The sequence below is a fragment of the Podarcis tiliguerta genome (assembly GCF_965153285.1).
Source record: "Podarcis tiliguerta genome assembly, chromosome: 5".
In the NCBI taxonomy this organism is placed as follows: Eukaryota; Metazoa; Chordata; class Lepidosauria; order Squamata; family Lacertidae; genus Podarcis; species Podarcis tiliguerta.
In genome coordinates, this window is record NC_139538.1 from 12,271,358 (window position 1) to 12,295,649 (window position 24,292).

Consider the following 24,292-nt stretch of genomic DNA (forward strand, 5'->3'; position numbering starts at 1 on the left):
CCACACCAGACCCAAACCCAGACCCTCTCCACAGATAAATTACAGACACCATCCAGTAGCCAAACCAGGGTGGCACCTCCGGATGCTGCACCCCCCTGCAATCCCTACACAGATCTGGCTGGCACAGGCCACAAAACCACAGCTCGCCCCTATACACGAAGCCAAGCCAGAGCACAACCAAGTGCAGTACAGCCATCTTCTCAGAAAAACTCTTCACAAAGTTCAAGAGTTCAAGACACGAAGGCTTTAGCAACTAATCCACACCTAATGACCCACCTAAGTGGGATTCAGGAAATCACTCAAGAAATCACTCAAGATATCCCTCAAGTAATTAAGGAACAAAAGAAGAAAAGGCACACTAGCCTGGGAACCTCCTCTCTGCCCAGAACATTGGAGGCTATACACCACACCTCCTCAACAGTATTTATAGGAACCCAAACACTGAGATCCTGCTCTGTTCCAGTAACAAGAAGCCGAAAGCACCAGCCTGAAGATGACGAGTGAGACCTCGTCGAAACGTCGCCTAGACACCCCAACTTTTACACGGGAAGACACCCGAGGACACCAAAACCTGCATATATATATATATATATATATATATATATATGGGATTTCTTGTAGAAAAAAGATTTGCCTTGTACCCCAATTCAATTCGTTATTTGAGTCCAAATCTGATCTTCTAAATCCGAAGATCTATTTCCCCCCACATTTATGATGATGTTGAGTCTTAATCTCTACCCCCCTTTTCAATAAAGCAGATGAAATTTTCAGAGATATTCCACCTTATATCTAAGCACCCGCCTAGTGAGTACATGGACTTCCATGAAGATGAACGAGAGGGCTTCTGCAAGGAGGACACAGCTCTTTGTCCTCTCCTGACAGTCACAGCAAACTAGTCCTTTGCTTTGCAGTCTACTAGGTTTCGTGGGCTCATTTACAAGGCTGATTTTGTGTGTACCAACACATTCCAAAGAGTTAGCTTTCCTCCATATATCATTCGGAAATAGAAGTACATGATAAATTGTCAACAGTGCAAAAGGCTGCTTCAGATTTATCTAACTGTACAAAATGGTGCCGTGAAACAGGGACTCTTTTAAAGAGTCAAAAAACAAAAGAAGGGAAAGGTTTCAACCACGTACAATTTCTGGTCCAGCTCAGAGTTTTCCTTTGCAAAATGTAAACAAAGCTCTTCCCTGTGTGTAGGTGTGTGTGTACACGTGAAAGAGACAGATTCCTCATTTGCTTCCCAGTAAGGAAGCCTCAAAGACATTGAGTCCTGCTTTGAAAGAAACCTGAGCTGAATTGAGGCTGCTGAGCACTTTCGACAAGGCTGCTTGAAGAGTCTCATTTGACTGATGCAGCTTGCAGTGTTCCACCGCCTCTAGCAGTACTGAAAATTGGTGTGTCCTTTCATCCAGCCTGTAAAGGATGTTTCTGAAAAAGAACAATAAGAAACAGTAAATGCTTGACTCAAACAGATGAAAACAGGTATCTGAAATCATCTGAAATCATCGATGATGCCCCCAGGTGGCAGCCACGTTTTACAAATGATACACATTACCTACTGTAACATTAACCCGCGGCAAGCTCAGAAGTCGACTGAGTATATTTTATCTGCCTTCCCAGAAGTGTGCCCCTTCATCGCTCCAGGAGCGTACATCTACAAATCTTATCAAAGGAAACATCGTCAATCAGGATGAAATATATATCACAGACCCAGCCCCACGACATCCCACTAACATTTTCTCATTGAGAAGAATAACAGCCTGATCCCCATACTCAATAGTTCTTTCATCTCACCGGGGTGTTCCCTATCACCAAGGAACTAATGTAAATCTTACACGGTTGTAAGTACAGCCATGCAACACCTCCCCAAAGATTTTCCCAAATATTATTGCCACGTCAAAAAGTAATATTGCGTGTTTGGGACAGTGAACCACAAAATTGGATACATAATTTTCACAAGGGTAGGATTTTCTGAAATGTTAGTTTATGTGATGGTTTGGTTCGTGGATAATGCACAGTGGGCTGATTGGTTAGCTGTAACATACAGAGTGGGGTTGTTTCTGAATGGAGTTCCCTATTCCAAATCAAATGGACGACAGACTTGTGACAAAGTGTTTTGATAGAGAAAACTCAGAATAACTGCAAGACCAGAAATAGTGCTTTAACTACTTTGCTCAGACCCAGAGACCTTCCCCCCTAAATAAACTCACACGACTCAAATTTTAGTTTTGGCTTTTGGCAGAATTTAGGCCACAACTTTATTGATTACAGAAAGTGAGTGGTTGCATAGGCTCTATTTCGACAAGCTCCTTGCACCCTTGCAGGTAGCACTGACCTAGAGCTCTATGATAGGTCAGCCAAGGGTGAACACCTGAGGTAGGTGGAAAGCCCTGGAGCAGACTCTGTTCACTCCCCAGATGCTCCACTGGACTCAGGCATGGGCACAACCCCCTCTCGGAGGTAGACCAAACCAAGTTGAGTCACTGGATTCCTTTAACGGAATACCCTTCACATAGGGATGACGAGACTGTTCTCCCATCCCTATCACCTGAACCAGTGCCTATCCGCAACCTTACAAGTTGTGACAATTTGCTACGCGGCAGGCGAAACCCAAATGGCAACAGCCAATCTGCCAAGTGGGGAAAATCCCTGCCGTGCCCCTGGCCCAACGACAGACGAGCTGCCTTGTGGCTCAGATTCATTGTGTGCATGAAGTGGGGTGGGGTATAGAGAGCAACCTTCAGCCATGTGTCCCCAGATGCTGTTGGACTACAACTCCAATCATTCCCAGGCAGCTCAGCCAGCGGTCAGAGATGATGGGAACTGCAGTCCAACAGCAACTTGAATCACAGAAGTGGAGCAGGAAAAGCCACAAGACCTTTTTTCCTGGAAAGCAAGAGAACTTATAGCTAGATGTCAGCTGTGCAGACCTGCCAGTCCCTGTGCAGTGATGCAAACCACTTCAAGGCATTCTGGAGGAACTCCCAGGTGCCCTAACTGAAGGCAGCCTGGATTATAGAGATAGGAAAGAAAGGTAAGCTGAAGAACGTGAGAAAGCAGCAAGGAGATGGAGAACAGGAAAGGGCTCCCAGTCGAATGGTTCCACTGTTATTCTTCGAAGCAAAGCTATTATATGTCTCTTGTTGTAAGCACAGCAGGATTAAAAGCATTTTTGGGGAAAAAGCAAAAAAAAACAACCCAAAAAACCCTACTCAGTTGGTTTCCAATAGGCTTTGGTGGGTCTGTTAGAGCAGGTAATAAATGTTATCTTAAAGCAGGTGTAATCATTATCCTAATTAGAGCAGTATGTAAATATCATAAATCTCTACCCAGGGGCACCTTTGATTGTAAACTATATTGTGTGATGTTGGAAAATAATGGTTGGGGGGGGGGAGAAGGTTGGTGAGCGATTGCAGGCAGGAGTTTATCATCAAACACATACAAAGGAATTCATAAAATGAACGGACAGAGGAGGGGGAAAAATAACAAAAGAAAGCAGCTCAGCCAAGACACTCCATTAGTAACTTAATTACATGACAGGCCCAGTGGCAACTCCAAATTAGTAATAAAACTGCCAGAGATAGTCACCCAGAAGACTACCAGAGAGTATTTTCTGCAGATCACTATCGGAGATGTCTAATTACTATTCGAAGAGAGGGATTGGCTAAAAAAAAAAAAGAAAAGTGACAGGTTAAATGGCAACTTAGAAAGTGCACTTGGAAATGCTTCCTTTAGAGTCTCCTTTGCATAAAGGCCATAACTTACCCCACAAAGACACTAAAACCAGCATAAAGGAAACATTTTAAATTCTTCGCTGCCTCTAAACCGTGGCTGGGTGTAAATACATCATTGTAGCTGGGCGCTGGAAAACATATAGGACAGCGATGGAAAGTCTGACCAATGCTCTCCCTTCCTCAGAATTCTTTCAGCAAGATTGGCCAACCAGGTACCAGGGTCAATCTTTTGCTTTATGAGCAGCTAAAATACAATGTGTCAACGAATACAAACACAGTAAGAGCTGTTCAACAGTGGAATGGTCTCCCTCGCGAGGTTGTGGACTCTCCTTCCTTGGAGGCTTTTAAGCAGAGATTTGATGGCCATCTGTCATGGATGCTTTAGTTTAGTTTCCTGCATTGCAGGGGGTTGGACTAGATGACCCTCAGGGTCCCTTCCAACTCTATGATTCTATTATTTAAGCAACAAAAAGCTCCAAAACATCCAGCAGGGGGTTGTCTGCCTCCTGCAACCCTTTGAAGTCTTTGCAATAATTAATTACTGTTGTGACGGAAACAGCATGACGACAGCTCAGCAGTAATGTTGCCATCGTGCTGTTTCCAACATCACAGTGCTATGTTGGGACAGCAGGGGTAGTTTCTACATACATCCCTCTGTCCTCTGATGTCATGGGCTGGCTGGATGCAGAAGACTGGTGGGAGGCACCACCAGGGGAACCCCCAGGGGAAGAAGGTTCCGAGCCAGGGGCATTGGTGGAGGGACAACGATGAGTGATCAGAAGGAGAAGAGGGAAGAGACTGGGGGTAGGAGGAGGAGGAGAAGTTGGAAGCTGATTAATGAGCACAAAGAGGCTGGAGCAGAGAGCAGACCAGAATCAGAAGAAGGAGGATGGGACCAGGAGACAGAGATGAGGTTGGTTGCTGGTGTCCAATGAGTCTTCGCCTCCCATCTCCCAGAACACAGAGAAAAGTGAGGAGGGGAGAGCAACGGGACACGAGACGAGGGAGCCTTAGATGGCTTGAAAGGGACCCAGGGAGAAGGAGTCTTAGGGAGAGGTGGAAGGTGAGGACCTTCCATCCACACAACCACCTCATTGGGGCAAGACCTACTGGGAAGAGTTGCTGTGATCACTAGAGCCAGTAGAGAGTCTGGCTTGAGAGTGTGTTAGGCCTGGCCAAGTAAAGATTCTTGGAGGGCCACATTTGGCCCTCAGGCTTGAGTTTCCCCACCCCTTTGTTTAGAGTTGTGCAAATTTGGGGTTTTCATAGAAAGCCCCTGTTTGGTGGGACAGAGGTTTGTGCAGATGCTTTCTGCAAACATTCACTTTTTATCTGATTCACAATGTTACGTGATGTCACAACGTTGTGCATCGGATAGCAATCAGAAAAGATGATAGGATGACCTTACGGCAAACGAAGGCGGTGGAACACAAGGGCAATGGAAATAAATGGACAAAACTTTTGACAAGGAATGCGAACAAATTGACAAAAAGCAGGGAGTGTTTCTCAGCGCTGCCAAAAATTGCCCTCTGCTTTAGTTTACAGCTGCAATCCTGCCTGCATTATCACAGAAGAAAGACCACAGTACCAAGAATTCCAACGAGGGCAAAGCTAAAAGGCAGAAGAAAGATTTAAGAAACCGAGGGGCATAGGACATGAATTTAGAGCATGGGAATATATCAAGCTGCCTTCTAATGAATCAGATCATTAGTCCACCTAGTCCAGCACCATCTGCTCCAAATAGCCATTGCTCTTCAAGGTCTCGGACAGAGGTCATTCACTGACCTGCATTCTTAAGTTCCTTTTAACTGCTGATGCCAGGAACCGAACATGGCTCTCTCTGCATGCAAATAATCTGCTCTGCCAGTGATCTGCAGGCCCTTTCTGTTCTTCTGAGGGGCTAATTGGAGCCAGCCACTGGAGCTCCACATAATAGCCCTTCTAGTTCAGCATCCTGCTTTTATAGTGGCAGACCAGATGCCTGTGAGAAGTCTGCAAGATGGACGCTGATCACAACAGCACTCTGCCCACCAGCAGTTCCCAGAAACTGGCAATGCTGAGTTGGCCACTAGATGGGAGTAGTAGAAAAGTCTGGGGAAAATACTCCTAGCAATCCCCAAGGGGAAAGGGCGGGGTATAAATAGTGGTGTGATGGGTTAGTGCGTCTGGCAGTAAACAGAAGGTTGGTGGTTCGAGCCCACCCACGGATCGTCATGGGCAGGATCCCAGCATTTGTAAGGGGTTGGAGTAGATGACCCTTAGGGGCTCTTCCAAATCTACAATTCTACGAAATCTAACAATAACAACAACAACAAAGCACTTGCTGTTTTTATTGTGTCTTAGCAGAAAATAATAGAAGAATTTGAGGCACCAGAAAGCCACAGTCCTCTTTCTGTTGACCACAGTAGTTTGATGGCCATAATTCTTTGTTATTTACATGATTAAAATGACATCAGCCCAATCCCTATGCCTAATCACTTCAAAATACCTCCCTCCAAACTTAACCATTTTGATCGCATAAGTATAATACACAGAGCCACTGCAACCCGCACAAAGAGATTCTTAAAAGGAAAGTGCAATGCATTATTGATGACACTAATGAAATTACTACACACATCACTCATCCTTAATGGGTCCATTTCAATGACACATCATAGCAACCCGAAAAGTACAGCGCCAAACTGGAAAAAGTAATTAATAATGCCAGACAGAAATTCTGAAGGAGATAAAACCTCTTCATGGAGCTGACAAATCAGCCTTAATAAACTAAGGCAAAGGTACACTTAATAAACTAAGGCAAAGGGGACCTTCCACTGTCTTTATGAGCCATTTCTGTGACTGAAAAATGTGCTCGTTTGGTGATAGAAATAATGGCCCTCTATTCAAACATTGTTTCTCATTAGCTGAAATGGGCATGGAATAAGACCCATACCAGCCAGAAAGTAACTTGTATTATGCCACGTCTTAAATAAATCAAACGAGATAATGCCAAGCCTTTGCAAATGGCTTAAACTGTAATATTCCATAATGCAAGAACTAATTTTATTTTTTTGATAATGAGGTTGAACTATTTCAGGGGTTAAGCTGAGGCAGCAGTGGGGGTATTCTGGAGTTTACATGCTCCTCCGGAATAGAAAAGGACCAGAAGGGAAACAGGTGCTGGATTCCACAATGGGTGCAAAAGGAAGTGGGTGTTGCGTTCACAATGTAGGGAATGGGCCAGACAGCTAATTCTGCCCTCATCTGCTTCTGCTGGAGCTCACCAAAAGGCAAGCAAATGGAGTGCCCAATTGCAACACATTCCCCTGTTTAACAGCATTCGAAAGAGGTAAGCCTTCCTGCACTCCTTAGTCTGCTGGTATTGATGGGTGGGTCAGACATGCTTGGTGCCCTGCCCACGGTTTCTGCCCACAGGTGTTGAATTAATTATTGGGGAATCATTAAACGGCATCACTTTATTAAAATACAACCTTTTTGAATTTGGCACCATCTATAATTGTGGATTGGGCATGAGAAAAACACTTAACTTCATATCAACCTATATTTTTCCAGACTTATCATATGCACACAAAAAAGGTGAGTTTCCTGTAGACAATATTTTCATCAGACTACGGTCTTTAATTTCCCCCAAAACATTTATTTGTGGTTCGAGGACCCCGACCCCCCGTGAGGTGGAAATAAATACACAAGGACACGTGATATAAGGTTTATGGGCAAGGAAAAGGCCACAACTTTATTGGTTACTGCAATGAAATGGTATTGGCTTAGGCATTGGATGACCACAGCAGAGGGGTTGAATCACCAATAGATGGAGCCTGTTGATGCCGATCCAACTATAGGCTCACCCATGATGTCACCGAGGGTCGTGCCATGGCCTCCCGCCAAGCAGGCATCGGAAAGAATACACGACCACCAGATTCCTTTAACGGAATACCCAAATTGAAGGCGTAGGCGATGGCCACACCTAGCCTTCCCACACAATGCAACACCCAAATCCAATGCCTAACCTACCCACCAATACCACAAAAGTTGTGACGATTGCTACGAGGTAGGCGAAAAAACCAAAAGGAAAAATTCCTACCAGGCCCCTAGACAAACCGAGCGACCAACCTAAGGTCCATAGCAAGGCCAGAGAAAGCTTGAACCCTGAGCTAAAGGGAGTGGAGGGTGGGTGACTCTTGAAGAGGCGACGAAGAAAGAGGGCGAGGGGGGGCCGGCGCCTGCAGATATAGGCAGCTAGGCACGCCCCTGCTACGGGCGGCTCCAGGTGGGAGCCGCCCCCTGGGCGTGGGGCGCCGGCCAGGTGAACAGGAAAGGGGCAGGGGCTCTTGCCCCTGCGTGGGCGGGGGCTCGGGCTCCCGCCCACAACCACTCCCCTTCCTTCCAGGGAGGAGAGTCTTTATTATGAAGCATTATGAATTGCATCTATGACTGGCCAGCTCAGAATATTGATACAGACCAGAAGATACGTATTGAAAAATACGTATTTTTCGCCCTATAGGACGCACTTTTTCCCCTCCAAAAATGAAGGGGAAATCTGGGTGCGTCCTATGGGGCGAATGGAGGTTTTCGCTGAAGCTTGGAGAGCGAGAGGGGTCGGTGCGCACCGACCCCTCTCGCTCTCCAGGCTTCAGGAAGACATCCACAGCCTAGGCAGCCCTGTGGGAGGTCCCGCAGGGATGTCTAGGCTGCGGACAGCAGCCTGTTTTCCGGAGCGTCGGGTGCCCTGAAAGCAGAGCGCCCGGCACTTCGGGAAGACATCCGCAGCCTAGGCAGCCCTGCAGGAGGTCCCTGATTGGCCGTGGATCTACAGGGTTCCCATACAGGGGCATGTATCAGTCCTTCTTGAGATGGCAGTGATGGGACCTGGTACCATGTGAATGCAAAACAGATGTTCTACAGACTGAGCTCCAGCCCTTGTCTCTTAAAAATATCTGGAGAGGCATAGGACTTGGCCACACTGAAGCAGCCCAGATGATTCGAAGAGAACATTTTCCATCAGGCCACAAAACCAAACCCTGAACACCTAAACCTTAAGTATCTTGCATGTGTAAATAGCTTTGTGTAATTATGTAGATCTTAAAAAAAAAAAACCACCATAAAGATTTAAAATGAATTATTTTATATTCTAATACAAAAGCTACTTACAGAATATAAAAGCTACTCTGCTCTTCCCCTGAAACCCTAAATCATTTGTGAACTAATGATTTCTTTAAAAAAACAATCAGTGAATTACGAGTTATGGTGAGATGCTATTGACAACCGCTTGACATTGAAATGTGAAAACCACTGAAAGGCTTGTCAAAACCAGGTACAATTATGGCACATGCTATTCTGCTTCCCATGACTTTAGCTATATTTGTCCAAAAGTCAAATATGTTCATATATTTAAATTAATTCTCCCTCTTTCTTTAGCTCATTGGCTCACCCTACTTAATGAAACAAATCAGCCACCAAAATGAGAGGTTATTAAGACTGTATGCTAAATAGCCTTTTTCTAAATATACACAAGGCACAAATAGGATGGTGTTTCCTCAGGAAATTCAGGCAAATGCAGGGTGGTTATTAGGTTATTATTATGCATGAAGACTAAAAGAGATGTTGGTAGAGCTCTCCCCCTATGAAATGGTTCCTCCTTTCTGCTTCTGTCTGACCAAGATCCAGAGCTATAGCACAGGACCATTATGTCTGTTGCTAGAGCGAACCATTTCACTCTGCAAGTGGGAGAAGCAGATGCTTCACAGCATATATAATAAACTTTGCACATACCAAACTAGCTTGCGGTGTTGAATGAACAAGTATTATTCCACACAGAGAAACATTAAAATGCTATCAGTAAAATAGCGCTGAGATTAAAATTCTTACGGCCGCAATCCTATGCATACTTACTTGGGAGTAGCTTTCATGCAAATATTATGTCTGAGGCAGCCTGCACAGGATTGCATGGGACAGAAATAATGGTTTTCGTTTGAAAGCCGGGATTGGCAGAAGGGATGTTTCCTACATCTCAGTGTCCTTTCACCTTTTCCATTTCTGCCTATCTTGGCATTAAGCAGTACATAGGATGAACAGCGGCTAACAGATTGAGGCTGAATCCTGACAAGACAGAAGTACTGTTTAGTACAGGGGGCGGGCAGGTGTGGGGGACTCCCTGGCCCTGAATGGGGTAACTGTGCCCCTGAAGGACCAAGTGTGCAGCCTGGGAGTCATTTTGGACTCACAGCTATCAATACAGGCGGCGGTCGGGTTCTTTTTATCATATGTGGTGGGAATGTAAGAGAGTGAAAGAATTCTGGGAATTGATATATAATGAACTGAAGAAGATTCTGAAATATACTTTTACAAAGAAACCAGAGATCTTTCTGTTGGGTATTCTGGGAAAGGAAATCAAGAGAAAGGACAGTAAATTTCTCCAATATGCAGTGACTGCAGCAAGAGTGGCACAAAGGTGGAAACAACAGGAAATACCGACGGTGGAAGATTGGAGGTCTAAGTTGTTAGATTATGCTGAACTGGATAAGATGACTGGAAAGATTAGGTACTTAAGAGACCAAAAGTTTACAGAAAACTGGGGGAAATTCGTTAAGTATCTGGAGAGTATAAGTGATGGACAAATAACGCTAGAAGGTTTTAAAAGAGCACTGTGAATATATGAGAGACATTGTCTAAAGGAAAGTGAAGGAAAAATATATTTAATGACAATGGTTAAAAAAAGAAATGCGGAAATTAAATATGGCTACGAAAGATTTGCGGAAAAGCTGAGGGAAGTCAAAAATTAAGGACTAAGAGACGGAAATATGAAATGTGAAATATATTTTGTTTGTTTGTTATGTTTTGTTGTAAACTAATAAAAATTATTTTTTAAAAAAAATCAATACAGGCGGCGGTCAATTCTGTATCCGGGGCAGCTGTCTAACAGCTCCATCTGGTACACCGGCTGAGACCCTACTGTCTCACCAGAGTGGTGCATGCTCCATTTATCTCCTGCTCGGAGTACTCTACGTGGGGCTATGTGGGGCGGCAGCTAGACTGGTGACTGGGAGTTGCTGCCGGGACCATATAACACCGGTCCTAAAGGATCTTCATTGGCTCCCAGTGCGTTTCCAAGCACAATTCAAAGTGCTGGTGCTGACCTTTACAGCCCTAAACAGCCTTGGTCCACTATACCTGAAGGAGCGTCTCCACCCCCATCGCACTGAACTCCTCCAAGGGTCTTCTGCTGGTTCCCTCACTGCAAAGAACCAGGCAGAGGGCCTTCTCGGTAGTGGCCCCCTCCCTGTGGAACAGCCTCCTTCAGATGCCAAGGAGATAAAGAACTATACAACTTTTAGAAGACATCTGAAGGCAGCCCTGTATTGGGAAGTTTTCAGTGTTTGGTGCTTTATTATGTTTTATATATTCTGTAAGCCACCCAGAGTGGCTGGGGAAACCCATCCAGATGGGTGGGGTATAAATAAAAAAGTTGTTGGTAGTGGTGGCGTCGTCGTCATCGTCATCATCATTATCATTATGTTCCAGCAGTGGAAGCACTAGTGGGGGCATTTATTTTTATCCAGAAGTCACCATTGCTTTTTTAACCTCCCTCTGTTTAGGCTTCATAAAACACTCAACCTAGGAAATTAGTCTACATTTTGAGTTGCTTTACACCAGATTAGTCTCAAGTGCCTTTCAGGACAAGAATAAATCAATGACCTTTTTAAAAACAACAACAACAACACAAAATCCATACATGATAACCCCTGAAGCCAAATCAGAGTGAGGGCAATGCTCCCTGCCCTCACTCTTGCAGCTCGTCAGTAAAACTGAAGCACAGGCAACTCCCATTTTGTGCAAATTCAAAGAACGCATGGCTGTTCATTCGCAGGACACTTTTGGACCAAGAAGAGAGTGTGATAGGGGTGTAACGGGGGGTAGGGGGTGGGCTTATACACACTTCACTGATGCGCACGATGATCCAAAATGCAAGCCCCGCACAAATCGGAGGTTGCCTATATAAAATGGCACTCTAGAGCATAAGGGAGATGATTGCTACCAGAGCCACTGGTTAGTGGAGGGTATTTGCACAGCTGCCTTTGCTAAAATCTCCCTTCCTTCCGTCTTTTTAGCAGAGCGGCTGAGCACTGTTATTACAATAAAAATAATTTTTTAAGAAATTAAAAAAATTATAATAAATTGTTTAAAAGTCTAACTGTGCACTCCTGTAAAATAATGTTAAAAAAAAAACCCCAAACACACCCAAGAAGCCATGATCTGCAGAATGCCAAATTCTATGCCTAGCAGAAAAGCACTTTCTTGTAATTATACATTCCATCTTTTCAACATTTCTTAAGCCCCGTCTTTCAAATGGTAGAGAAAGAAAAAAGAAAGCCTTAATAAAGGAGCTGGTCCCAGCCACATATTTTACACCTTGTACCTTATGAGAACAACTCCATTTGGGAACAGGAGCTATCAAGAAGCAATCTGAGAAAACTGGAGCAGATAGTATTGATTTGAATGGGATTATGCACTAGCAAAGCACTTGAACCTCACCTCGCCTCATTGAAATCAATGAGAGCCTTGTCATAGCCATCAGCAGGGCGAAAATACTCTGTAAGTCTATTGAAGCAGCTCACAAAGTGACATTAGAACATGCAGCGGGCTGAGCTTACAGCAGAGTCTCCTTTGCAGTTGCCAGGGAGAAATCTGCAGCTTTCTTCTGTCCCTTGAAAACAGTGCATTTCGTTTTGGGAAATGAAGTACAGCTGGCTCCTCCGGCCTGTGTATTCCCCAGCTTCTTTACCTGCTTCTCTGTCCTGCTGACTGCAGTGAGCAGGACTTCAGGTGTGCTGCAGAGCAGGTGTGAGAGACAGACACAGATGAAAGGACTGGGAAAGGACTGGAGAAGATAAGCCACTGATGGCTTGCCCCTCGCTGCATCTGCAGTTGGAGAGCAGGTTGTAGGTAACCTATGGCCCTCCAGGTACAGTTGAACTACTGTTCCCATCAGGTCTGGATTGTCACTTTTTGAAATATGGCAACCCTAGAAAATGGCTTCTCCATGAGAACCAAGAAGTGACCTCTCCAGACCCCAGAACGACTCTTCTTATCTCTGTGTCTGCCATCACCTGAGTGACATGAACACTGTTAGGCAGTTGAATGTCCATATGTACTCCATGAGTCTGCCCCTGCGGCTTGATGGAGATAGAAACTGTCTCTCGTGCCTTGTTACGCTGCCGTTTCTACAGGGATATACGCTTGGTATTTATTACCCCTGCTATGCAAAAATCTCCAAATGAATCCGAACTTCAATATCTAAAATCCCTGGTAGAGGACAAGGATCCTGAGATCACGTGATGGGTAGCCAAATTCTGTGTGATTGCTGTAAAACTTAGGGAACAAGCTGTGCTATCATAATGATTAAGGTTTTAAATGATAATTTTAGGTTATATGTTAGTGACTAAGTTTTAATTTATATATTTTTAAACTGTTGCTATATCTGTATTGTCCCTGCTATACCTAATTGCAAATTCAAATGTATCCCTATCATGTTTTATGACTTCCTTGATATTGTATGTGGGCTGGAACTGGTCTGTGACCGAAATAATAAAATTCAATTCAGTTCATATGTACTCCATCCCTTTCCCTCCCTCCCTCCATTCCACTTCTCTGCGTGGCCCTGGGAGCTGGCAACCCACGCTAAGCCACTGATCTGGAGCATCACAGGTTCTGCCTGATTTTGAGATGGGAGGTTAATGACCACCCCCACCTATTTAAAGAACCCACCTATTTAAAATTAAGCAGAGCAGAGTAGTTTAGACTTCTCTATCCAATCCATCACCTTGAAGCGATACAAATCACCTTTCTGGCCATTAGAGGAATCAGTTGCTGAGAAGGAATAGGGCAATAACCCCACACCTCAGCTTACTGGCACAGACCAGCAACCACAAGCAGATTTTGTTTTTTCATATTTCAGAGGCACCCTGTGCAAGGCCAAAATTCTGTGTCTGCTCCTCGCCTTCCATTCTGTCATAGTTGTGGCGCCCTGTGGCGCCCCCTAGGCTCAGAGCCCGGTGTGGCAGAACCGGTCAGGTTCCCCTAATCTGTCTATGTAGCAAAGGAGTGGAGATTGTGTGCCTCTTTGAGTGCATGTCTGCAAGAGTGTGGGTGGCCACACCAAGGGTAAAAAGGGGGGGGGGGCTTTGAGCAATAAAAAAATAAGTAAATAAAACAAAAATGTTAGCCACCTCTGTTTTAAGTGGACAGTGCCTGTTTTCAGATTGTAACTCAGGATAGACAAATCTGTGAATTATGGTTTCTCATCCCCCCCCCATTTTAAATTCAGTTCAGTTTGACAATGCTGAAGAAAGCACGAGAATCTTAGAATAACTCGTAACATAGACATTTTTTGCTAGCAATCAATAGAATACATTTTTTCTATGTAACTTTCTGTAATAGATGCACTTTTGTGCTTGCTTTCTCCTGATATTTGTATTCTTGCACACATAATTTTGTGGGGGGGGGGGTACGCACTGAAAAATTAAGAGAAGTCCAAATTTCAGTGGGTGGTTATGTTTCAGTTTGTATTTTGGTTCAAGAATTGTGGATTAGGTAGTTCCTCATTAAAATACAAACAAAATCCATTTTTTCCTCCATCGTAACCCGGCAACCTACTCTCCCGCCATGTAGCTCTTTTTTTTCAACTGAAGTTAAGAGCATCTCCTCTCCTTCCTTGGTCCATGCTATGCCATTGCATTAATGGTAATGCAGATGCACATTTGATGACGCTAACATATTTGTAACCCGTATGTTGTGCACAGAGAATCTCAGGCCTTCCTTGTGGTTCTTCCAAGGCTCTGAAATAGTTTACCAGAAGAGGTTCAAATATGTATCTCACTCCTCGAGAAAAGAATGCAAAGCACATACTTTGGGGTTGACTTTGGGCAGTCAGTCATCCTACTGTTGGTTGTTTTTATTGTATTCTGGTTTATATTCTTTACTGCGGGCATTTTATCTGATAGTTTCTATTACTGGTATTTATCACCTCAGTCTCTCAGAGAGGTGGCTTACAAAGAGTTAGAATAAAGTATAAACAAAATTTACACACACAAATAAAATATATTTATTTCCTATCTTAAAAGGCATTTCGATTATTCTCCCATCCAGGTTTCTGACCCAGTCTGCAACATGCTTAGATTCAGCCCAGCTACAGCACAGCACTTGACAGAAGTAGAGAGCAGCCTTTACCAAAGGTGTCATGGGCTTTGAAGACACTTGAACTCAGGATGAAAGGGAGAAACATGCTAAGAGGAAGGCACACTTGGCAAACCCTCACCATTATCAACTCCCACCTGGAAATCTATGTCCCCGCTGTGGAAGGACGTGTGGATCCAGAACTGGCCTCCACAGTCACTTACGGACTCAGTGCTAAAACCCTGTTTTGGAAGACAATCTTACTTGGCTACAAGTGATCGCCAAAGAAGAAATAAGAGTATTAGTCCTACACATATGTAAGGTGGGGGACACTTGGATTATACATGTGAAAAGGATCTAGGTATTTTAGTAGACCACAAGCTTAACATGAGTCAACAGTGAGATGCAGCAGCAAAAAAGAGCAAATATTACTCTAGGCGGCATCAACAGAAGGATAGTGTCATAGGCTGGATCTAGACACACCAAAAAAGTGTTTCACGAAAATGTGTTCTAAACTTCATAAAGGGAAATCATGTTGGCAAAAGATGAGACTCCACAGGGCCATCTCGTATCACAGTGTTACAACACATATAAAGTGACTTTTCTTTAGCAATGTAGCTGAGTCCCCAGTCAAAGGAAGTCATAAAGGTAAAGGGTCCATAAAGGATCATTAGGTCCAGTTGTGACCGACTCTGGGGTTGCGGCGCTCATCTCGCTTTATTGGTCAAGGGAGCCGGTGTACAGCTTCTGGGTCACGTGGCCAGCATGACTAAGCTGCTTCTGGCAAACCAGAGCAGCACACAGAAATGCCGTTTACCTTCCTACCTATTTATCTACTTGCACTTTGAAGTGCTTTCGAACTGCTAGGTTGGCAGGAGCAGGGACCGGGCAACGGGAGCTCACCCCGTCACGGGGATTAGAACCACCGACCTTCTGATCGGCAAGTCCTAGGCTCTGTGGTTTAACCCACAGCACCACCCACGTCCATCATAGTTATAGTCATAGTCCCTCTCTATTCTGCCTTGGTCTATTCTGGAGTACTGTGTCCAGTTCTGGGCACCACAATTTAAGAAAGATATTGACAAGATGCAATGTGGGCAACCAAAATAACAAAGAGTCTGGAAACTGAGCCTTATGAGGAACAGTTGAAGAAGCTGGATATGTTTAACCTGGAAAAGAAGAGACTGAGAGGAAATATGATCACCAACTTCAACTATCTAAAGCAGGCATAGGCAAACTCCCGCCCTCCAGATGTTTGGGACTACAATTCTCATCACCCTGACCACTGGTCCTGTTAGCTAGGGATGATGGGAATTGTAGTCCCAAACATATGGGCCAGAGTTTGCCTATGCCTGATCTAAAGGGCTGCCTCATGGAAGATCCTGTTGATTCTGATATATCTGGATGCTTCAGTTCCATCCACCCGTGGCAGCTGGATTTTTAATAAGATTGCATTGTATTTTACATAGCTTTCTAAATCTAGCCAAATAAGTTACTTCTGCTACTGCTGAACAGTTATTTAGCACCCACCGTAAACTGTGCATGCAGATTAACAAGCTATTTATATTTTCTTCCTTTAAATATTGCCTAGGTTAGGCTGGCTGCCGAAACAGCTTCTCGATACTGCTATGTATAAAGTTTCCTTTTTATCCATATCACATTCCTGCGAACATTCATCAAGCTATTTGAATACCATTAATACTGTTACTCAAGCAATGCTTCTTGCATTATCTGTTGATACAGATGGTAGCAGCAACGACACAGTTCCTTTAATAGAAAATATATTTGCAGTTGAATCTCCAACCTCACCAGTGTCAAAATACAAACAAGAAGCAATATATTTCTCAAAATAAAAATAAAAATCAATAAACACTAGACGGGAGAAAGAATAGCACCAGTTTCTCTCTGGCTATGTCTGGATCTCAGGTAGCACCAAAATATAACTAGAAAATGCCATTTTGACCAGGGGTCGGCAACGTGTGGCCCATGGGCTAGATGCGGCCCACGGAGACCGTTTCACCGGCCCACGAGCCGCCCCCAAACCGAGCTGCCTGCTCAGCGAGTCCCCCGCACACTGCGCTAAACCAGCACAGCGTGGTGCAGGGACTCGCCGTGTGGCGCCGGAAATGGCATCTACGCATGCGCAGATACCAGAAATCACGTCTGTGCATGTCCAGACGCCCAAAATTGCTTCTGCGCAGGTGCAATTTCCGGCATCTGGGCATGTGCAGAATCGATTTCTGACACTGCAGACATGCGCAGATGCGATTTCCGGCATCTCACTGCACCAGTCCGGCCCACGGATGATCTCCATGGGAGTGATCCTGCCCAAGGCCGGTATACCTTCCCGAACCCTGATTTTGACCATCCTCTGTGCCCTGGGCTCAATGAAAAGCGCTAATACCGACTGATATCCCCCCAATCTTTGTCCTACTTAACCACCTTTCAGTTATGGAATATTTTGTTGGCATTACTTATAAGACGGTGACACCATTAAGGGTGGACTTCAGGTTCTAAATCTGGGACCTTGAAGGACTCTGTGTGACTGCCAGAGAAGGCAGCAGATTAAAAGTGCCCTCGTGAAGCAGGAAGCAAGGCACCCGCCAGGGAAATACTAGGGTGGATGCTAATCACTGAAACATCTTCCTTTCCCCCCCTTTTGTTAACATTCATAGCTGGGGGCAGGCTCCAGGCACACCTGCCATCTTCGGTTCACCAGGGTGCCTCTGAAGCTGGCTATAAATCTTTTTAAGAATGAAAAGAGAAAGGAACTCTTTCCTGCTGCAGCCTAATAAGATTTTTTTTGGGGGGGGGGCGGCAGATGGAGCAAGTTGGAGCAGGAGAATGGTGAAATAGAGCATGAAAGTGGTTGGAGAAACCAGCAGAGGAGAATAGTAGTTAGGAGGGTGGTATAAGGGGACGCTGAAGGGCAGTCCAGGTACCCCTCAAACTGGATAGCATTCTTTTTTTAAAAAAACCCCACATATTTTTTATTAAATTTTCATTTTATACTTTGTCACATGCCAATGAAATCATAACATCACTTACATCTTTGTTCATCCAGAGCCTCGACTTCTCCCCCCCCCACTCCCTGGCTTTCATAGGTATACCCAGTGGCGTAGCGTGGGGGGTGCAGGGGGGCCGGCCGCACTGGGCGCAACATCTGGGGGGGCGCGCTCATGCTCGCAGCTCTCTGCCCCTACCTGGCTCACTCACTCTCTCTCACTGCAGTGCTGGCTGTGCAAATCTGAGCCGAGCCGCCGGGTCGCTGCCCACTGTGGGGGGGGGGGTGCCAGGCGTGCGGTGCGGTGTGGAGAGAGAGCGAGGGACTATCTGGGGGGAGGGACAGTGCAGCGGGGGGGGCACAAATTACTTGCCTTGCCCCGGGTTAGGGGGCGCAAATTACTTGCCTTGCCCCGGGTGCTGACAACCCACGCTACGCCACTGGGTATACCCTTTCGTCTTACCATTCCTATCTCACCCGATTAACCTTCCTTTTATCCTTAAATAAATTTACTTCCGTATTTGTAAACCAGTTCCACATATCAACATTACAAAATATTTTAAGACCAGCCAACGTTTACAAATGTTTACAATGTTCTTTCGTATATTGCATAAATTTACTCCAGTCCTTTTCAAACAGCTCATCATGCTGGTTTCGGATTTTCCTTGTCAGCTTTGCCAGTTTTGCATATTCAATCGCTTTAGTCTGCCCTTCTTCCAAAGTTGGAAGTTCCTGCTGCTTCCATTTCTGTGCTAAAAGTGTCCTCACAGCCGTAGTAGCATACATAAATATAGTTATGTCCTTTTTAGGAATTTCTTCTCCTATTATACCCAGTAAAAACGCCTCTGGTTTTTTTAATAAAAGTATTTTTTAAAGACCTTTTTCAGTTCATTATATATCATGTCCCATAAGGCTTTTATCTTAGTACAAGTCCACCACATATGAAAGAAATTCCCATCCATTTCCTTACATTTCCAACATAACTTATCTTGGGTGGGTAGTATTCTGATATTCTTGAATAAAGGTAAAGGTAAAGGTACCCCTGCCCGTACGGGCCAGTCTTGACAGACTCTAGGGTTGTGCGCCCATCTCACTTAAGAGGCTGGGGGCCAGCGCTGTCCGGAGACACTTCCGGGTCACGTGGCCAGCGTGACATCGCTGCTCTGGCGAGCCAGAGCCGCACACGGAACGCCGTTTACCTTTCCGCTAGTAAGCGGTCCCTATTTATCTACTTGCACCCGGGAGTGCTTTCGAACTGCTAGGTTGGCAGGCGCTGGGACCAAACAACGGGAGCGCACCCCGCTGCGGGGATTCGAACCGCCGACCTTTCGATCGGCAAGCCCTAGGCGCTGAGGCTTTTACCCACAGCGCCACCCGCGTCCCCTATTCTTGAATAGACATGCCATAATTCTTCAGGAATACAGGTAGGGGACACACACACACACACACACACAAAGTGCAGTGCTAGGCAAATAAGTCACCTTTCTGAGGCAATGGCACCCACCAGAAAGGTGCTGGACCCAAACCAGGGAGATGCCTGAACATCAAACACAGAGAGAATGATGATGCCTTTGGAGAAAGAGAGAGGGAGGGAGGGAGAACTTCGATTTTTGAAATACTACCCATATTTGTTAGTGTAAAACTAGTTTTCCTCAAGTAGATTTCTCCTTGCTTTTGGTGAATTATCTCTAGCCACTGCTTTGATATAGGCTTGCTGTTTCTTACCAGTATATTCCATACCTATCTCCACATAAAACACCAAGTCCCAAGTATTAACGCCGCAAGCCAGGAGGTTGCAGTTCCAAGCAAGTATTGTTCCAAGCCTTGGGAGGTACAGTGGGTAAAAATGCACTTAATGCCTTCAAAATTCCAGTGGTAGAACATTTAAAGCAATGCACCTGCAATATTAAAATATCTCCCCCACCCTTCTCCAGTTCAAAGTCTCAAAACACCTCCCAAATCTCAATGTCAGGGCTGTAGCTGCATGGAAGGCAATAATCCAGCAAGTACAGTTCTTCAGTTTGGAGGGAGAATCAAGGAAGGAAGCTCTGTTGGTTGAACAACTGCCTGTCCAGAAGGGAGAAGAACCTAACCACCCTAGGGAGGCAAAACTCATTGTTGAGTCTTACAGGTCAACAATGTAATGTGAAATTCTAGGCTACATCAATGATCTGTAAACCACTTTTTTTGTAAGCCTCTCTTAGGTTTTATTACAATAAAGCAGCATAAAAATGTTTAAAAATAAATAAGTAAAGGGTGGTATTCAACTAAAGAGCTATGCTAGTGCAACAGCTTAGCTTTGCAATGTGAACTCCCAGCTCCCTCCCACCCCACTCCTACCTAAATCTGCTCTGTGGGTTCCCCCAACCCTCTGGAGAAGATGGGGGGCACAGGGGGGCATGCTGGTTGAGGAGGAGGTGGGGAATTTGGACTGCACATATAAAAGTCATTGCACTAACATAATTCCTGAGCTGAATCCTGTTCAAATCATGAGAAGTGGTGGTATTGCTCCATTCTTTTAGTTGTTTTATATATGGAATTGTCTTTTATGTATGAGTTTTTCTATATATATGTTCACATATAGAAAAGCTTCAAAATCAGCCCTCAATGCTGCTGCTTTCTGATGTTCTCTCCCCCGCCCCTGGGATTTTTATTAAAGTTTTCACAATACAATAAAATTGTATCTAGAACCAATGAAGTCAGAAATATCCAACAAGAAAGAAAGAAAGAAAGAAAGGGAATTGAAGAAATAAAAGAGAGGAGAAAAACAACAGAAATAATAACACATACACACATATAAATCCCTCTATTCTAATTATACCCTAATATTCAATCGATCTAATGTTCAGATTTGCAGAAAATTGGCATTGTGAATAAGTAGCAAGGCGAGAAAAACTCATGGAGAGACAAAACTGGTTTAATTCTCTTTCACATGTCGTTTCATTAAAAATTTGTGGTTCACAAAGAAAGAAGCTGTTTTCACATAAGCATAACGTTTGCCATGAAGAAACTGTTGAGCTTCATTATGGACCTTTCCCTCTCATTCGCCCTCAGCATCTTTTCTGGGTACAAAACCTCTGGGTCATTTCAACTAGGTTATGCTCAATTTCTTCCTTCCTAGGATTTATTAGGCAAGGGCATGATTCAGCATGATTAGTGATAATGAGGAAAGATCAAAACCACAGCAGGAATTTGTAAGAGCATTATCAGATTAGCCGATATTACTCGGGGACTCTGCGCTGAATTTGTTTCTTTGAAGAGCGATGAATATTAAAGTGCAGAACCGAACAGAGTTTTAAATACCAGTGCATCGAAATGGCTGTGTTTATGCCCAGCCTCTAGCAACAGGTGGTTGTTCCCAAACAGAGAATTGAGAGCTGCATCCTATAATCAAGGGTCACCAACGTGGTGCCTGGGGACACACAGATGCCCACAAATGCCGGTTTTTGGTAGCCACAGAGTTTCCTCTTCACCCCTCCATTCACTGAAACTAGGCTTGGTGGGAAGAACTATTCTGTTGTAGCCAATAGACTAGCTTGCAGTGTGTGCTTGGTTGTTGGGTTTGCGGGGTCCTTGGTTGTTGGGTTTGCGGGGGTTGTTGGGTTTGTGTGCCTAGAGGTCCCCAAAGGGTAGCCACCCCAATGCAAGTATGCAGGGGAAAGACAAGACACATGCAACTAGCTTAAGGTTCCCAGATTTTTTTCAAAGAATCCGGGGACACTTTTTTTTTTTAAAGAGAAAAAAGTTATTAAAAAAGTAATTTTTTAAAAAATTAAGAAGTAATATCTTCTCTTCTGTGGCCTCCTCTGTAGCGTGGCCTTCCTCTGGGCCCTGGCCTTCTCTCTTGGAGCACTAGCCATTGTGGAGTAGGCTCAGGTGCTCTCTCCTACCTTTTTTTCTCAGCGGTGGCAGAAGCACAGCAAGGTTGGGGCTGCCCTCTTTTTTCTCCTTCCTCTTTCTCTCTCATCCTTCTCCTTCTCCTCTCCTTCTCCCTGTGTTGGCTCTGGGATTTTCCTGGTCCCAGAGCCCCACTGAGCAGTCAGCTGGGTGCTCTCGCTCCCAGCTCAATTTGGGTCACACTGGGGTAAGCGGTTTCCCTCAGTTGACGCGCCGGGTGTCCCTGGTCCCCCCTCAGCAGTGGTGGCAGCAGCGGCAGTCTCAGCAGCCCGGAGCCAGCCCGGTAGCGCAGTTGGCCCTGGCTGGCTTCAGGAGCTGCCCGCTGCTGTGGCAACCACCATTATGCCTCACCAAAACTCCCCATATGATGTGTCTTTTGCCGTTGAACCAACCAAGCAAGTCTGGTAACCATAAACTAGCCTTCACTCAGCCGTGAGTACAGACAAATGAGCAAGGAGTTGTGAAATATGGATACAACCCAGCCCTCCTTTCTTACAGATATTTAAGGTATCATGCAATCCCCACTTGCCTGGGAGTAAGATCCACTCAACAATGAATTCTCTAGCCATGCAAAAGCCTCTATTGACCCTGTTGTACTCATATGCAGGGCTATTATTATTTTTAGGTGGGGAGAGGCCATTAGGTCTGCGGTCTCCAGCTGAAAGGGGGCCTCAGATTACAACAATTGTTAATTGATTTTGCGATCTGCTAAGTTTTGCCAGAGGAATGCAGGTGGTGCTGTGGTCTAAACCACTGAGCCCCTTGGGCTTGCTGATCAGAAGGTCGGCAGTTCGAATCCCTGCGACAGGGTGAGCTCCTGTTGCTCGGTCACAGCTCCTGCCAACCTAGCAGTTCGAAAGCACACCAAAAAGTGCAAGTAGATAAATAGGTACCGCTCTGGCGGGAAGGTAAATGGTGTTTCCGTGCGCTACTCTGGTTTTGACAGAAGCAGCTTAGTCATGCTGGCCACATGACCCGGAAGCTGTACGCCGGCTCCCCCGGCCTGTAAAGCGAGATAAGCGCCGCAACCTCAGAGTCGTCTGCTACTGGACTTAAATGTCAGGGGTCCTTTACCTTTACCATTTTTAAGTTTCACCCCTTCTTTTATGCAAGCTGGACCAAAATGTGACTTACCCGCTAAGATAGGAGACCCAAGGAAAGCATTGGTTAAATTAAAAATAAGTCTCACTCTGTTTTTTAATGTCTTGTTTCATGTGTTGTCATTTTAATTCTTATTACGGCTAAGGGCCTGAAAAGCCTGCCCCTCACTGTGTGAGGTTTGAATGCTGAAGATCACTAAGATTCATTCTCTTGTTGGCATGGCTGACGAAGCCTGCTCGTCTTTGTGGGATGAGGCAGTGTTTCACCAAGTTAGCTTGAAAAGAATCTCACACACCAAGCTGGATTTTTAAGGGCTCTCTCTCACACAGCTCAAAAGCTGCTGCCCACCTTTATTGAAGTCTCTGCAGGAGTCCTCTGCAAAGGTCCTGCAACAATCTCTCAGCTAGCTAGCTGATAAAGAATGTACAGTACATCACGCCCCCTCAGATCGTGTTACACAGACCAATCGCTACATTGGCATGAACTGTTCACGCGTTGTCCATGCCCCAAGCAGCATCTTGCTTTGTCCAGTAAGAAACTTCTTTCCATGCCAATATATATAAGCAACCATTTTCCTACATGCCCTCTTTTCTTTATATATTTAAGCGCAAATGAAAACAATTTTAATCAGCATCATACACGGAATTTGCTAAGCGTTTATATTGTGCCACATAAATCCTTCTAGTCAGCCCAGAGGCTGGACGTGGTTTATTCCACCAGGCACTGCATTGAGCAAGCAAGGAAGGTAAGCATTGAATGCAACAACAGAGAATTATAAATCCAACAATTAATGCAATTATAATCAACAAAATTTTTCTTAACCATTCACCATTAGGTAACCAAGAGAAAAGCCATTCCCATGGGTCAAAACCCTCAGGTGGATTCAGAGGATTATGAGCTATCATTTCTTGCATGTGATCAATAGTCGCAGAAATATTAGCTGATTGATCAGATATATACATACAGCAATGGGAATGAATTAAAGCACAAACTCCGCCTTTAGAGGCGAGAATAATATCTAAAACATAACGATTTTGAAGAGCAACATCTCTTATTTGTGACATTTCTGCGTTAATTGTCTTTAAAGCCAAAATAGTAAAATTGAACAAAGCAGCTGTCCAATTTGCCAACTTATGCAAATCACGGTAATTATAGCTACACCTAAAGAGGGCAGAAGAGACCTAGCAATGCTTGTTTCAACATACTGAGTGATGGGAGATTGTGCTTCCTTCTTATTGCGCAGACGGACTGCTGGAAGCTTGTCCAGTTTATATACAGAGGTATAACCACCCCTAAAGTACAGGTTCCAGAAAAAGCAGAGGGGATTTCTTTGTAGGCTTTTGTGCCACAAAATAACCATAAATCAGATTGAAGCAAACAC

General features: G+C 44.7%; 1 protein-coding gene across 8 annotated transcripts in view; it reads right to left on the bottom strand.

The window, feature by feature from the left end:
* Positions 1-645: 645 nt before the first annotated feature.
* NAALADL2 (N-acetylated alpha-linked acidic dipeptidase like 2) overlaps positions 646-24,292 on the bottom strand; it is an 803,264-nt gene continuing 779,617 nt past the window's right edge. For all 8 annotated transcript variants that reach the window (XM_083442084.1, XM_083442080.1, XM_083442081.1 and 5 more), the window contains one exon: positions 646-1,434. In XM_083442084.1, the coding sequence (XP_083298210.1) occupies positions 1,236-1,434 (199 nt within the window). In that variant the 3' untranslated portion in view covers positions 646-1,235. The remainder of the gene's footprint in view (positions 1,435-24,292) is intronic.